This window comes from Gouania willdenowi, chromosome 14 (genome assembly GCF_900634775.1).
Source record: "Gouania willdenowi chromosome 14, fGouWil2.1, whole genome shotgun sequence".
In the NCBI taxonomy this organism is placed as follows: domain Eukaryota; kingdom Metazoa; phylum Chordata; class Actinopteri; order Blenniiformes; family Gobiesocidae; genus Gouania; species Gouania willdenowi.
In genome coordinates, this window is record NC_041057.1 from 29570310 (window position 1) to 29587909 (window position 17600).

Sequence of the window (17600 nt, forward strand, 5' to 3'; positions counted from 1 at the left end):
GTGCCACTCTACCAGGAGTGTTGCTACGTCATGGGCTGCCCTGAGGGGAGTGCCCCTGGAGGACATCTGTGCTGCGGCCTCATGGGCGTCGCCTGGCACTTTCTCCAGATTCTACAGGGTGAATGTAGCCACACCCCATCCATTGGCTGTGGTTCTTCGGCCAGAGTCCTCTGACCCTACACACTGAAGGGTGGTAAGCAGGATTCTTTGTGACTTTTCTGGTATAAGTCATTCAGTGCTTAAAGCACCGCCTCTGGCGGTCAGCAGGGATGAAATAGAACGAAGAGTTGCGAATGTAACTATGGTTCTATGAATCCCGAATGACCGCCAGAGCTCTTTGTCACTCAGAATCCTCGTGTGCTCGCGAGAAGATTCTGTAGGAAAGTACCCTGGAGTGACACCGGAAGCTATAAACTTCCTCTGGGTCATCCAGGGGTCACTGGTGACATTGTTGGTATACATACTCGCACTGCGCATGCGCGAAGGGGAATATTCAGTGCTTAAAGCACCGCCTCTGGCGGTCATTCGGGATTCATAGAACCATAGTTACATTCGTAACTCTTCGTTTTAAAGGCCTGTGGTACAAAACCTGTTACTAGAGACGTGTTAATCCAATTCATCATATTAGAGCTGATTAGTGGAAGTACAACATTTTTTTTTTTTTTTAGTTATTTAAATCATTAGCCCATTTTTATTTTGTCATTGCAAGCATCTAATAAAATATCTTAAAGGCATTACTGTTGACATGCTTTCATTTGATATTGACACAATTTTTTCAATCATTAGTGCCACATGAAGTACTAACAGCAGTAGAATGCAAGTATATTTGTATAAATTACATCTGTACACAAAAAAGATCTAATGATTTAACAAAGACAGCTGCTTACTTTCAATAATTTATTTTGCATACTATTTGCATTATTACAGCGGTAAACAAAACAAATGGAATTGCACATTTGCATGTCAGAGTAGCCATCTTATAAACAACTTAATAAGATTATTTGCATATCATTTCCTGCAAAACAACAGGATTTTTTTTGTTGTTTGAGGAGAGCGGGAATCGAACCCTTGCACTCAGAGGCTCTTCTGTTTAACGTATTTCTTCTTCTACGGTTTTCACGGCCGGCAAGAAATCCCCCGATATATATACATATATCGGGGGATGAATTGAGAAAGATAACCAAAAATCTAACACTAACCGTAATTCTAACTCTAACCCTACTTCCAACTAACTCTAACTCTCTAACTCTAATCCTAACCATACACCCCCATAGCTGGGGGGTGTATGGTTAGGTATATGGTGTATGGTAGGTGTATGGTATTACAAGAATACAGTATATTACTGTTAAAATTTTAATCCAATTTTACAGCAAAGGCTTACAGTGTAGATCAGAGTGTTTCCCTGTTCTCTCTCTCTACTACTCTCAGCTACTGTTTCCCTGCCCTGCTCATTGTTTGTATTTTGTTCCTTCAGAAAAAGAATGATAAGAGGACATATGTGAAGAAACCTCCTTACGCGTTCACGCTTTTCCTAAAAAGTGAGAGGAAGACGGTGCAGGAAGAGCTCGGCATTAGGAACAGTGCCCCCGTCAACAGAGTTCTTTCTGAACGCGTAAGTTTGTTTGTTCTTCAATGAATGATCTGTGTTGTTCACATGTGTGTGTCACTTTGTTCATCCACAGTGGAAGTCTTTGGCAGCAGAAAAAAGAGAGCTCTTTCAAGCAGAAGCCCAAGTGGAAGCACGTATCCTTGCTTTGAAATACCGCGACTGGAGCAACAAAGTGAACTACGTAAAGCTACTCTGCAGAAATGTTTACACATCAACCTTAGAGATGATGACACCGTGACCGTGTAAGTGTTTTTTCAGCTGACTAGAAGTTTCATGTGTCTGTTTTAGGGGAAAAGAGTAAAAAATCCCAGACTAAAGCTCCACCTCTGCCTCCACCCTCCTGCTAATGGGAATGTGGAATAAACATCACTAACAACTAACGGTATCATTACTCAAAACATCACTTCATTTCATGACAATTTTATTTCAAGATAGTTTTTCCACAAATGTGAAATTAGGTAATCAGTTACTATAAAACAAGAATAATGTGTATCTAGGGATATACAGACACGGACAAACTTTCTGAACACAGGTTAATTCTCAACTGTGTGTTTTATTATCTTAGTCTAAGACACAGGTCAAACTCGAGGGCCGGGGGCCACCTCCAGGCCTTTAGAGCATCCAATTCGGCCCCTTGGGAAAAAGTAAAAATGACAGAGAAAGTTATATCTCAGCCTCTCCAAATACACAATTTCAAAGAAACTCACAGTCCTTTTATTATTATATCACATGACATCATTTTTATTTGCAAATTGTTGAAAGAATTCACAGTTTTTGCCAAACTGTGCAATTTTCATCAAATTATTTCACAAGGGTTCTCTGAATTAAATTAAAACTTTGTCACAATATCAAGGAAATTTAAAGAAAAGAACCTGAATAATATTTGTCACCTATTGCTTTGATATTGTCGGTACCTTCCATACTTTATACTGCCCCAATAAAGACCAAACTGGTCCTTATTTGGCCCCTGAACTAAAAAGAGTTTGACACCCCTGGAAAGAGGATTGCGGTTTGCTGATGAAAGTTAATAAATACTAATAATAATTAATCAATACTAAAAAAAAAATGAGGTGTACCTTAAAGTGATGTGCAGACACAAACACACTCTCTGAGAACAAGTTTAGAAAGGAGTGGGATTTTCTCCTCCCCCAACAACGAAGATGGTGCTGTTGTTTTTTAACTCCTCTTCTGAGAGACAAGCTCCATGATTTTGATGGCTCAATCTTCATTTGGGCCTACAACATCAGCTCATCCAATATTTTGAACAGTCTTGATGTACATGCTGCTTGTCTGAAGGATGCTGGTGAAGTTGTCCATGTACAACCTCTACTTCTAACTGTTGCCAGCCGGTGGTGAAGTCCTGGAGAGCAAAGCACATCTGCAGGTCATTGATGCAGGAGGCCATATGGAAGAACTCCATGGCATAGTTGATCAGCTGATGTGGGACTGATCTGCATGTGTTTGCAAGATCAAGCCAGACAACTTGAAGGCCTGTCTTCTCCTGTTTGGCCTCCTGGATCTGACCCCAGATCATTGTGGAGTGCTCGATGCACCCTGGGAAGCCTGGGGCCCCAGCCTTCTGGCAGTTAATGTCTATGTAGCCGTTCTTAAGCAGGAAAGTTTTCATAAGGTACCATAGCAGCTCTCGCATCTTAGAGCAGTTCTTAATAGCTTGTAGGGGACTCCATTGGGACCTTGTGCTGATGAAGACCTTGCTTTCCTCACAATCTGCCTGATTTCACTGAGCTTCGGGGAGATGGTGTTGAACTCAGCAGTTGGATGCACAAGCCGAGGCACGAACCCTCGTGGTCCTAATGGGACATTCCTTGCTGGATCACTGTACTGCTCTTCGATGTGATGTTCCAGTTGCTCCCTGGTGGTTTTGAGTTTCCCATTTCTCTTCTCCTCCAGCAACTGCTTGGCATGCTTAAAGGGGTCTTTGAAGAAGCTGGCTCATTATTTTTGTTTCTGCTTGCTATGCTTGCGGGTACGTTCTGCTCTGCGAAGCCTGTACAATCTTTGTCTGACTTCCGCCCACAGGGTTTTCAAGCCTTCTTTCTTTGCCGGTGTTGCCTTCCTCCTGTTCTTACAGAGTTGCCGGCGTCGTCGCACTAGATGGTCAGTCTCCTTTTCCCTCCTTCCCCTCTCTCTTTGGGCTGTCCTTTGGTTGGAGGTCACCTCACCAAACCTGCCAATCTGATTGAGCTTGCTTTCCAACCTTGATTCCTCCAGTGTTTTGATCAGATCGGTGTCCAGCATTCACCATGCTTTTGCCTCGCTTGATTTTGGCCATTTGAGTTTGCTTTTTCTGGTTGGATTCTTGGTCTCTGCTTTTGGCTCTGTTCTGTGTGAGTTGGTGGCAACTGAGTCTTTGTGTTCACATAAGGGGGCTCCTCCTCCACCAGTGTGTCTTCCACCTTTTCCTTCTGTAACATTGGGTCCATTGGCTCTGTCGTTTTCGACCTTGCTTTCGTTCCCTCTTGTCTCACCTGCCATGGCAGTGCAAAGTTGTTTTTGGCCCTTCTGACCTTTCTTTTGCTTCACCTTGTGGATTTGCAACCCCTAAATGTGGTCACCTTCTCCCATTTGCTTCCACACTTCCAGAGGATCTTCTCCTTATTTCCTGGAGCTCTGGTGTTTGTCTTGTTGCCCATTGCCATTGCCGTCATTACCGTGTTGTCTGTCCTGTTAGACCCATCTTTCATCCCGCCTCTCGGAGGGCCTGCGGGTTTTTTTCTCATAAGGTTCTTTGTAGGATTTGGGTGTGCCTCCTCTGAGATACTAGTGGATTGGGTAGCTAGCTACCCATTCCCGGCACGGTCTTTCCCTGCAGTCATCCAGTCTTTCCTGGACTCCAACTGCTCTGTTCACAGTAGTCACTGGGTTTCCAGAACTTCAGTAGGATTTACAGGAAACTGAAATTTCCTGCTCGGCAATGCTTCCGGTTGCACCTCCTCCGGTGCCCACAGGTCAGCTGCAGGGTCATCAGTCCGGAACCACCAATCATCAACGTTTTGCTCCTTTAATCCTGGAAGGTCTCCTGGTAGCGGAGCACTCTTGGTCAGGGAAAAACGGCCTAGATATTTCTTTTGGCGTTATGTTTCTTCTCCCCTTGCCTTTTGTGACAAAACTGATGAGGCTAGGGTTCTCTGCTGGTGGTCCCCCTTTGTGGCCCTGTTGGCGGCCCTCCAGCACCTCTGCTAGCTTCCTCAGGATGATCGTGGTGCCATCTGTAGCAACCGTGGAGAGCTCGATCTTACAGGGTGACAAGATGTGCTCAAGGTTTGCGTTAGGGTTCTGTCAGAGTGTAAAGCATTCCTCATTCCCAAACCACAGGTGAAGGTTCCGAGGACATGTGTGCGTGTCATATGTTGAGCGAATGAGCAACAGCAAAATCAGAAGCATCAACAGCATCAGCAACAAAAAGAGCAATATCAGCAGCAACATCAACAGCAACAACAAGGGCAACGTCAACTGCAACATCAGCAACATCAACAGCATCAGCTGTCTTATCTTATGTCTGTCTATATCTATAGCTATATATTTTTGACTTGTTTATATATCTAAATGTATAATAAAAATATATTTGATCTAAGTGGGAAAAGAGCTTGCTTTCTAACTTAAATGAAAATGGACAATATCATTTTCCATTGAATATAGATGCTGAAAAATTATTTTGGCACAATACTATCAGTAAATTTACATGTCCAATCTTCTTTTTAAGAAAAAAAAGCAAATTTTACAACCTATACATTTCTGACCCTTTCTTACCTGTGAGTATATTTGTTGCACGTGAAGTGCAAAAGTGCTGAGTGTCACAAAAATAAAGGCAGAAACGGCAGGAAGGGCTCAGATAGCTAACCAATGAAACTTACACACATACAGATGTGTGCGATTTCATGATTTTGAAATCCAATAAGAAATAATATTGAGTCAAATGGATACCACAAATATTCCTGCATTTGATTCTGTACTTCATTTATTTGGAATGGTGGATCTTAATGTCTAAGAAGAACGAAACACTCATATGAGGCCACTTTAGTTGTTATAAAGTCTTGATTTGTGAGTTAACATTTTCTGTGAAGTCCTTATATAGATTAATACAACAAACACCCTCACTGAATCCAGATTACTCTTGAGTAAGGTTAAAGACCAGAGAATGTAATTCCACAACACAACAATCCCTTAAAATATAGGGAAATGTTCTGCTCAAAATCTAATCCCTCCAAGTACTTTGAGAGGCACCTTGTTTTAATTGTCATGTAAATTAACAGTAGATTACTGGCAAAAGTGTCTCCAGCAATTTGTTACCTACCGTTATTTTACTGTAAAATGAAATAATTTTGATTACTTTCATAATAACAATAATGTACTGCTCTATGTTGTGTAGTGGGAGTGAGGGTATGTCATGCATAGTAATAATCACAGGGGAACATGTATTGAGCTTGATGTTCGGACTAAACATTAAGGTCATAGCAGCAGCTTTGAGATTTTTTGCTCCTTAGACTGAAGCTTCTCTCTAGACACAAAATGGGTGGATTCTGTTTAAAAAATATCCCACTGCAAACTTTGTTCCATCTATTAGTAACATCAGCATTAAAACTACAAAAATAACTACAAAACAGTTTACAAGTGGAGGTTTTGTTTTGGCCCAATATTATGTGGATTATGTATCAAAAAGTGCCCACATGTATAGAAAATTATAACCAACCACTCGCCTATGAAGCATTTGGGGGAAATGTTGATTTTAGGTTTTGTACAGTCATCAATAACCAAATGCAGAATGCAGCAAGTCCTACAAGATAGAATTGGACCAAAATACTGAAAGAATCAATACCTGATGTGAACCATTTACACCTTATGCACATCCACAAGCATGGTCCTGTAAAATATAAAATAAAAAATCTGCTAATTTGCCTTCATGGATTTTTTCTCTATGAAAAAATTACATTAATTTTGATCTTGGTTTGATTATTTTTAGAGAAATCATTGCGATTTTACAATTATTTTTGCATTAATTAATTTCACAATACCATGATTTTTAAAATGGACTCCTGAGTCTAAAATAAAGGATGATTGTGATGAATAAATAAAATAAAATTAATAATCTAATTCTTTGCTTGATGGGAAGCCTGCAGGTAGGCACAAGGGGCACTCGCCCGGGCAGCTTTCTCCGTTGGTGCGACAAATGACCTACCAGTGGGCTGGAGGCAATGTGGGGTCAATCCGTGAGGGGAGATGTCCAACCCCCCGTCCACAACAGAGGGCGAAGGAGCCAGCGACCCGGAGACCCCTCTTTAAAAACCATTCAAGGCAAGGGCGCTTTGGGGATCCACACTGGTTGGCGAGGCACCAAAAGAGCTGGATGGTGTGGGATCCTGAGGGGGGTCCCTCTTTTTTTCAGGGTCATAGGAGCTGGGCTCAGCCAATTAGATCCAGTAAAATGAGCTTATCTTTCTATAGTATTGTATACCATAATATTTTGGACAATTTAATGCTTCCAACATTTAGAAAACGGTTTATAGGTGAACCATTTCTGTTTCAACATGACTGCATGTCATTCATCATCTTTGTCATTTACAAAGGTGAATTGTGCCCTTTGTCCCGGTCAGCTATCCCTGCAACATGTGATTCTGATCAGGATAGGGTGCAGTAGTGTGTTATGTTCAAAGCTGTAAAGAATACTGATATATCCTACTCAAATAGAAGTACTGTTACTTGATTGATATTGTACTCACGTAAGTATGTCATACATAAAATACTCAAGTACAAGTAAAAAAAATAGCTCTATTAACTAGTACTCAAAATTAAAAGTTAGTTACTTTCACCTCCTACGTTTATTTTTGGTATTAAATCTTGCCACGATTCCCTTGCATACAGTAAACATCTCATGTATAAACTTATAAAGGAAGAGATGAAATCTGGCACAATTATAACTTATTTTTAATTTCCACAAAGGCATCTGTATAAAACAAAAGGTTTGTCAAAACGTACAAATTATTTTTTTAAATAAAAGAACACCATAAAATTCAATTCAAAATTTTAAAAAAATGATCAGGCTCTAAGTATTAATTCATTGAAATCAAACTAAAACTGTGGATCATGTGATGCATTTGATTGTTGTCTGATCATTTAATTTTTTTGTAGTTTCACAACTCTCCGTTGATAATTTTAAAACAGAAAATTACAATTTACTCAGTAACGGTTGGGTGTAGAAATGTAACACATTACTTCTTTTAAAATGTACTTAAGTACAAGTAAAATTACTGATTTAGAAATATACTCAAAAATGTACTCACAAAACTAACTCAATTACAGTAAGAAAGTGTCTGTATGGTTGCAACCCGCGGTGCTATTGGTACGGTTACCAAAGTACGCGTATGTAGCGTTTTAAGATTAGGTTTAGCAGAGTTAGGTTTAGGTTATAACCCTATATCGCAACAATTGTTAGGGTTAGGTTTCACGGTAAGGTTTATTCTTAGTCACGGGACCAAAACTGACCATTGACCGACCTATCACGTGACCTAAACTGGCCAAATAGGGGCGCTGCGTATGGATTGAATGTCGGAATATTGATACGGCAACTGTACTGATAGCCACTGCCTTACAGTAATTCATATGAGTACTTGTAATCCGTTACTTTCACCTCTAGTTATGTTTGTAAGGAGGAAATCTAACCAATTTTGATTAAAACTAATTTTACTTTGGAGTTTTTCTTTTCAATGGAAGCAGAAATTAACAGAAGAAACACAGAAGAATAAATAAATGAATATAGACCTGGATGGTGTAAACTTAGATACCCTATGGAGGTAGATCTGTGTCTTTGTTTTTCAATAAAATAAATAAATAAACCTTTTCAATCAAAGAAAAACAGTGTTCAAATGTAATTATTTGGGTCTCAAATATTTTTTTAAAATTTGAACACTTTTTTTCTTTGGTTGAAAATATTTTATATTTATTTATTTATTTTATTGAATGATAAGACACAAATCTACATCCATATACTACCCCCGTGATAGTATGCATGAAAAGTTCAGTTTACGTAGGAAGTCAAGTTATTATAGTGTTTGTCCCAAATCCTCCAAAGCCCTCTCAGATTTTAAAATTAAAGCCGACTTTTTTTTTGTAATATGTCCAAATTTGCACAAATGCAGGTATGGAGTTTTAACAGTTGTTACAAATGTCAGCCTATGTTTCTGCATGCTTTGTAAAGGAATTGATTTGCGGTGATTGTGAATGTTTCAAACCGGAATAAGTTGGTGTGTAGTCAGTAATGGATGCTGTGAGGGAGGGATGCTGAGGAGGAGGAGGAGGAAGAGGAGGAGGGCGGGGCTGTGTTTGCTGAAGCCACTGATGTGATGCACAAGGACCAGAGCAGAGCGGACACGGTGAGAAGTAGCGAACTGTAAACTGTTTTATTACACATTCCGTTCAAAGCTGCTGCATTGTGGCCTGTTTTCATTCGATCATGGATCTACTCGTCAGCCTGTATTAGGAAGAGAACCGCAGGTCTGAGTGCGGCCTGACACACGGACATCTTTCTCCGTGTCTTCGGTGAGGACACCACAGTGGGGGGACGTGTCGGTGCTCTACCCCACCATGGCGTGGCCCTGTATCAGCAGGGCGTGCTGCATGGCCCGCTTCTGGAACCAACTGGACAAAGCCGACATCGCGGTGCCGCTCGTGTTCACCAAGTACACGGACGTGTCGGAGATGCAGCACGTTCAGCTGCAGCCGCAGCTCCGCGTCGCCATAGAAACGCAGCCGTCTCGCGCAGGAACCCGCACGGCCACCGATGCACGCGCTGCGCCTCGCAGGTGCGTGTCCGAGGAGCGCGTGTGCAGCTCGGTGATGCGCGAGGACTTTAAACACTGGAAGGTTCGACCACAGCCGAGCTGCAAACCCAAGAACGAGTACCACGAGCCCGACACGCCGTTCAACAGCGAGACCCAGTACCAGAAGGACTTCAAGCCCTGGCCCATCCCCAAAAGACACGACCACCCCTGGATACCCAAACCGGGAGAGGAGCGGCCACGGGACCGGTCCAGGCGCGGCAGGAAGGAGGCGGACACAGACAGCGGCGTGGAAAAGAGCGCCTTAGCAGACCAGGTTCAGGAGAAAGACCTGGTGCAGCAGCAGCAGGGCCCGGAGAAGAAAGGCCGGACCGGGAGGAAGGTGGAGGGCAGAGGGAGGGACGTTGTCAACAGACAGATCAGAGAAGAGATAACAGCAGGAGGCTCGTCCTACAAGTGAGTTCAGTGGTTCTGTGTGTGTGAGAGAGAGGGTTGGGGTCAATTACATTTTTCAGTTACGTTTTCAATTACCCATGTTCAATTAGAATTCAATTACAATTACAGTGACCAGCATTTTTATCAATTACAAAAAATTACAATTGTTTTTTTATCCTCAGAAAGTTCAGTTACAATTAATCACAATTACTAAGTCTGAAATAAATAACCTAATAAAAGTTAACCTTCCCCTTGTGTTAGCTTAACTTATGATAACAGGTCCTAAACCAGCTGCACATTTTTACACTAAAAACAAATATCCATCGTCTAATTTCTTTCCTATCTATTGGTTACTTTGTTCGGCTTCTTATTTGATGAAAATAGTTTTTAATATCTTTGTTGTTGGTTCATTAGCATTTTTTGTGTCAGTATACCACTCAATTTAAAAAAAAAAAAAAAAAACATTTTTATGATAGAATGTGGTAAAGCTTGATATGAAACATATATTTAATCATTGTTAGCTACATATATGTAGAACTGTACATAGAAGTGTAACATGGTTCCCCAGTTTTGCATTAAATTATAATTTCTTATTGAATTTTCATGGCAAGTCAGTTATCTAGACTCACTTACAATTTGAGTCTAAGTTCCATTACGATTTCGACAGAAATAGATTTTTAAAATTACTGTTCCAAATATAATTACGCCATAATTGTAATTAATTAATTAACGATTACAATTATAATTGACTCCAATGCTGGTGGGTGTGTGTGTGTGTGTGTGTAATGGTAAAAGCCAAACAAGGGTCAAACCAGGGCTCACTTCTTCCACTGTCTCCAAAAACTCTGTCATGATAGCTCACCCACAGACATGGCATCCTATTTTTTGGTATGAACGTTTAATAAAACATTACAATGTTGTGGTTTTTTTAAAAACGCATTTTTTTTTATATAGGATCATATCGTGTATTTACATACAATTTTTCACTGTAAATTTAAGGAGGCAAAGAGACGGAAATGTCAATTTTCGTGCAAAATATCCACATGTTATGACTTCTGAAATGAAAGTAGGCCTATCTATGTGACAACAACTAAATCCTTACCAACATATTTTGGGACGATATCACACATATACACTATATTTTTCACCTTAAAATTGTCTAATTTTAATTAACTTTAGCTAACAGACAAATGTCAAATCTCGCACAAAATTTTGTGTGTTTTCAGCTCGTGCATTTGACACAATTACAAAGAAGAAAAATTAAATTAATACTAATAGTTAACTCCATTAACTGTGTTTAAAAATGTAGCATGATTTTGGGATATTTATTTGGCTGTAATGACATCTGATTATATGAAAAGCCAATGAAATTAAAACAAAACAGAAAAGGGTAAACTAACGCGGAAATTACGTAGAAATTGGTAAACTGAAACCGGTAATCTGAGGTTCTTGGACCTATTTCAACTAAATTTTGTAAAAAGTCTTTATAATAACTCTTATATAATTCCAAATGTAATAGGCCTGGGCAATATATCGAGAGTCAAGGTATATTGATATTTCTGTTTTAGCAGTATAGAAAATTACAATAATGCCCATAACAATATATCTTTATTTTACAGCTTTTTAAATTTTTTTTTTTTAAATACTCCTTTTAGGAGTCGCTGCTTTTGCTACTTCTCAGAACAGCATGAAAAGCACAGCTGGATGGATAGTGCATTCTAACCTCATCTTACCCCTAGACAGGCTACACTACAGAACTTACTCACACGTGCCGTCCCTTACAGGAGAAAAAGCCAAAAGTGGAACATGTTGTGCAGCTGCTTGTTAATTAATGTGCCTGTGTGGCATTTTGTGCAAATTTAACTTACTATTGTCATTCTGGTAAGATTTTATTGAGTTAAAAATATCGAGATTTTTATTGTATAATGTCATTTTGAGAAAATGTATCGAGATATGAATTTTTGTCCTTATCACCCAGCCCTAAGTAGGCCTGCCCCTTTACTCTACATTATTTGATAGAATTAATATGGTGCTAATATTTATTTCCGATAACAGGCTTTTTAAATCAAAGTAATTAAAAACATCATAAAAAGGCTCTTCTTTTAAAGGCACAGAACCTCAACCCACCCACTTCACTGAAGACCTCACAAATCCACACGCACACACACACACTCTCAGTAAAGTGTGTGTGTTTTGTTTAATGAGTATTACTAAAATAAGTGTTGCTGCATTAGCATTTTGTAATTTTACAGATACTTCCTCAGTAGGTTCTCAACCTTTTCAGCACACAACCCCCCAAAAAAAGGTTTCAGAGACCAGGGACCCCCACTGTAGCTTAAGGTGGTTGAACACAGACATGAACATTGAAGAACAGTCATGTGGAGACAGGACCATCTATAAGGTGGGATAAAGGGGAGAGATTTTTGGGGTCCATCCATAAAGTCAGCTAAATGATTGTCCATTGTTCTCTGAATCTGTGATAACCACATTTATTTATTCATCTGAATAATATCCACTGTTATCCAAGAAGTTTATTATTATTATTTGCTACATAGTATATAGTCATCTTAAAAATGTAAATCCTTGTTTTAATCAGAAATAAAATGGATTAAAAGTGACCAAAAAAGGTGGTGAAGTGGGATGTTAGAAACCACAGAAATCGGTCAAAGTTGCAAATTAGAGTGGCCAAAACAGACAGAAAAATTGGTTAAAAAGGGTTCAAAGTGTCAATATTGGCTCAAAAGTGGCAGAAAAAAGTAGGAACATTTAGTGTAAACTGACAAATAGAGGGCATGGCAAATAGTGAATGTGGTTAAATTGGCAAAATTAAGCATGAAATGGTTGTGGTGCAAATTGTTTTAGAAATATTCTTAGTTTCTTAAAGGCATCTGGCGACCCCCTCCCAGTGTCTCACAACCCTAAAACGGGTCTTTACCTAAAGGTTGAGAACCCCTCTGTTATGACATTGACATTTGGTATATTTTCTGCAAACTATTTCACATTGGAGCTCATCACATGGTAATGAGCCATTTGTCTGGCTCAGAATGTAATTAGATGGAGAAGAAGGTTCAATGTGATGTTATCAATCGCATAGTGGTGATGCTCAGTTCCACAGGGCTAACCTGCATCTGATTATACAACATCTCTGCCAGGAGGAAAACAGAGAATGGATGAGCATCAAGTCACACACATCAAAGTTACAAAGTGCAGTTCTAATGGGTTTGTTTCCTTTGCATGGGTTGTTGTTGTTTACTCTGCTGCTTGTGATGCTGGTGAATTACAGGAAGAATGAAATCCCACTGGTTTTTATTTTTATTTTTATTTTTTTGCTGTGTTTGAACAGCCGATACCTAGTACTTGAGGGTGCGTGATGTGTAGCAAAATTCTTATTTCAATATTTTTTCTCAAAATGGCGATATACTTTATAAACCTCGATCATTTTAATTCAAATAAAGTCTTACCAGGAAGACAATTCAGGGTTAAATTTGTTGAAATTTGCTGAAATATTATAATGGTGCTTTAAGTAAAAAAAAAAAAAAACTTGTGCGTGTATCACAAACATGAGCAACTAGTGACCCCAAAAGTAAATGTAGTGACATAAAAAAAGAAAAATACACAGCATGACGACATAAACACAAATTTACTGAGAAATACACAAAAGAACAACACAAATGCTTAATAGGACAACAAAATACACAATAGGAGAAAGAAATATGCAAAAAAAAAAAACATACAAATAAACAGAGAAATACACAAAAGAACAACAAAGATACACAAAAAGAGAAAAAATGCACAATGGGACAACAGAAATACATAAAAGAACAAAAATAAACAGGACAACAAAAGACAAAACAGTAAAAAAAAATCCGAGAACAACATACGAAAAATACACAAAACGACTCAGAAAGACATCCAAAATTTCCAAAAAATACACTAAAGAACAACAAAAATACATAAGTAATTTTGCGCTCCTACGGAGTGGTGCATAGCCATGCATGCTGATGAATATAAAGTAAGTAAGTAATCTTTATCTATAGAGCGCTTTACACAGGTAAAAACCACAAAGTGCTTTACACAAATTTCAGTATCATGCCGTCTAAAGAGAACATGGAAGAACAGTAACAAATAACATGGGAGACAAGAATGGGAGAACTGTGGGTTGCCAAGGGCATTAGAGGTGCCCTGTATTTAGATGAAAAAAGGGAAAACAACGTAAGGAGAGGGGAGGGGAAAAAAACAGATTATGAACTGAATTCCCAAAAGGAGAAACAAAGTACAGAACCAGGAAAAACCTCTCAGCTACAAAAACAGATAAGATAGCACACACTAGTAGTAGTAGTAGAGGGCCTGCGAAAAACAAAGCAGAGAAGATGTAGACTCTCCTCTGATTCTGATACAGTCAGATGTTTTGGTTCAGAGCCAAGAGTTCAGCTGGTAGGAGGGGATTGGGAGGGGGAGGGTGAGGACAGAGAGTCACATCTGTAAACATCCCGGTGAAATTGAACACATCCTTGAGCATGTTGGGGGAGGCCAATCGGTGATAATGAATTGTTTTCGTTACAGGTTAGCATTCTCTCCAGTAGCCTTGAAGTTTCTGGTCGCAGTAAATTCAATAATGTGGGATCAAACAATTGGCCGGCACATCCTCTCCATTCTTTCCAAGATCGATTCATGATAGTCTGAGAGTTCAATGCCCTGCCCAAACCTTCAGTGATGACTGGCAGCCTTCCCGAAACGGCTACCAACGTAATACAGAGTTTACGATACTGTAGATTAGATAGCCACCAGCTCCAATTAGCAACATCCCTGCTACCATGATTCCAATCATGTAAATATCCTCGATGCCCTCAACGGAAAAAAGAGACAGACACATGACCTTCTAGGAATCCCAGGAATCCATCGTGTATCCGGCTGGAAACGTTCCACCAGGGCACGCAGACTCACCTCAACCTGGTCTTTTCATTGAAAAAATTGATAAATAGCATTAGGTGACTAGTGGACCAATGGATGAAAATGGAGAGTCTCTCCTAATAGCGGCAGACAAAACAAGCAGGCAGCTGGTAGTAAAGGCAGATGGCGAGGAGAGCGGTAGAAGAAAAATTTGCCCGCCTTCGTCAAGAAGCAGAAGAGAACTCCAAGAATAGTTGACTTAACTGGCGTGATATTTGCAAAATGTTTTATATATATGTGTGTTTTTAACAGCTATTTCTGAAAAATAATCGGTGATGGACCGCTTCGTTTTAAAATAGCGAAATGCTTGTTTTTCTGAAATTTGTCCGGCTTTGGTGTGGAATCGTGAATGCGCTGCACGTGCAATCTCTCCGCTCTGCCCCCTGTCCCAGGTCCGATAAGCACACTCCACATGCGCTCTGTTGCTACGCGTGCCTGGATGCCTCAAGGCTCCAAAAATTACGTCATTTGTTCGCACGTAGCCGCGTGGACCTCACGGATGCATCAAGCATAAAACAGCCTTAACTCCCTGTTTACTCCTTTTGGATTTTCAAAATAAGCTCACCCTACGCACTCATACAGATGTGACCAGATTACATTTTCACTCACACACACTGAAAAAATACTTGCATATGCGACCAATTTGGTCACAGTCTTGAGCCCTGTGGTCGGACAGGTTCAGGCCATGTGCTCTCTGGCTAGGTTTTTTTTTTCCGGCCCGATTAAAGCTCTACTGTGTACATCCGCGTCTTGAAACCCGTATTTTGAATAAAATTGTATTTCTTGTCTCTAGAGTGTGTGTGAGTATTTATTAGTGGAGCACCTATACATGACTAACTTTCTACCTACATTCATAATCACATTCACTAATTCAACAAATAACATTTGGCTTTAAAGTAAGGCTGGAACAAAGATATAAAAAAGACAACTTTAGTTTTACTTCACCAAATTTGGCTCACTGAGAGTTAGACATTTTATCATGTTCCACACGATCCCCCTATGCTGTGGAGAATTCCTGGTGAGAACCCTGATGGAAGTGGGACATTTATTAGCAAACAGCTGCACAATTTGTGCCACTTTTCTATTATAAGGGACAGCATGTGTGAGTGAGTTATGCAGTGTGGCTTGTTTAGATGAAGGTCTGGGTTAGAACACAGTCAGTGATCATCTAACTGTGCTTTTCATACTGTTCTGAGAAGTAGTGATAGCAGTGACTCCTAAAACCAGTAGTTTAACACAAAATAAGCTATAACATAAAAATATATCAATAGAAGCGATAGAGTAATTTTCTATATATCACCAAAATAGAAAACTCGATATATCTTGAATCTCGATATATTGCCCATCCTTACTAGTACGGTACCCACCCCCATGTACACATGGCATGATGAGCAGACCCCAGTCAGCTGGTTGTCCTCTGTTGCCAGCGGAGCCTTAAAGCAGGTCAACTATGGGTTAATATCACAGCTATTGTGCTCACAGTGGCAGGCACACATGCTCACACCAGCACACAAAGCTGTGCACAATAAAGCACATTGATTTTATTTATATGATCCACATTTTCACCACCATAACTGCAGTTAAAATGGAAAGAAGTGTGAAATAATACACATCGATAGTAACAGACTGCTAGTCAGGAGCAACATTGCTAGAACCATATGTGTTGTTGTGTTTTTTGGAGCATGGTGATGAACTGGTGACCCATCCACGGTGTCTCAGGAACAGCTGTGGTATAAAAAATAAATGGATAATACTCATTTCCCTTGCACAAAACACTCCAGATACTGCCTGGTATGAATGAGAATATTTCACTGGCGTTGGTTGGCAGAAGAAATGTGTGCAGACTGGCAGCCGCACTCCCTTCAGACTGCAGCTGTAGCCGCAGACGTAGCTTACCTCCACATATGACAGAGAATTAAATGAGTAATGATACCGTCTCTAATATACACAGCTTCTAAAGTCAATATTTCAAACAGAATATTTGTTAATTAATGTTGGCACCATTACTGTAGGGATTGCTGCATAACATTCAAATGCAAATATGAAAAAAGAAAAGAAAAATGGTTGCGAAAATTAATTAATATGATATGAGATAGCAGATGGCCACATTTTATAAAATACAAAAATAAGTGCTGGACAAAAGTGTAAAAAACAGGCACAATGTCATTCCACAGTCACTGTATTATAAATCTGCAATTCATACAAGCCTGGTTTGTTTCCAATTATTTTGGCTCCCATTTTTCCAATTGTTGTGCTAATTTTAAATAGTTTGTGTAGATTTGGGGGGAAAAATATAATCCTAATTTTTCCAACATTCTCAAGAAAGGAACAGTAGAATGATTTATTGTGTCTAATGACAGCCGTAATCTCAAGAGTACCTCAAAAAAAAGTTGATATGTTGTGAGATGCTAAACATACACAGTTGGTATAAGTCAGATTGGGGTGTCCCGATCCGATATCAATATCGGATATTGGTCTGATAGTAGCCTGAAAACGGATATTGGATTCAAATTTCCGGATGTTCAGTTTTTTTATTATTTATTTATTTTATTCAATTGTAGAATACTGTAGATGTTAGATGTTATCTTGAAGGTTAAAATTAATGTAACCAATTGGTTAATAATAAATGGGTCAGTTTTTCTCATACCTACTGTTGCTGACTATTGTTCTTTGTTTGAGTAACATCACTTGATCAAGCCCTTTCTAACATTCCACACTACAAAATAAGTAATTATTATTTTTTTATCAAAGAAAAGAGAGAGAGGGAAAAAAAATTCAAAAACCAAAAAAAAAGTTTGTATGATTCACACTGA

General features: G+C 39.4%; 1 protein-coding gene and 1 long non-coding RNA gene across 5 annotated transcripts in view; both read left to right on the plus strand.

Moving 5' to 3' along the window:
• The first annotated feature begins 7957 nt into the window (after positions 1-7957).
• On the plus strand, positions 7958-8211 carry LOC114475187 (uncharacterized). Its single transcript, XR_003675436.1, has 2 exons — positions 7958-7996; positions 8067-8211. It is a non-coding gene; the product is annotated as an uncharacterized LOC114475187 (long non-coding RNA).
• A 740-nt stretch (positions 8212-8951) lies between these two features.
• map6a (microtubule-associated protein 6a) overlaps positions 8952-17600 on the plus strand; it is a 28611-nt gene continuing 19962 nt past the window's right edge. For all 4 annotated transcript variants that reach the window (XM_028467487.1, XM_028467488.1, XM_028467490.1 and 1 more), the window contains exon 1: positions 8952-9858. In XM_028467487.1, the coding sequence (XP_028323288.1) occupies positions 9209-9858 (650 nt within the window). In that variant the 5' untranslated portion in view covers positions 8952-9208. The remainder of the gene's footprint in view (positions 9859-17600) is intronic.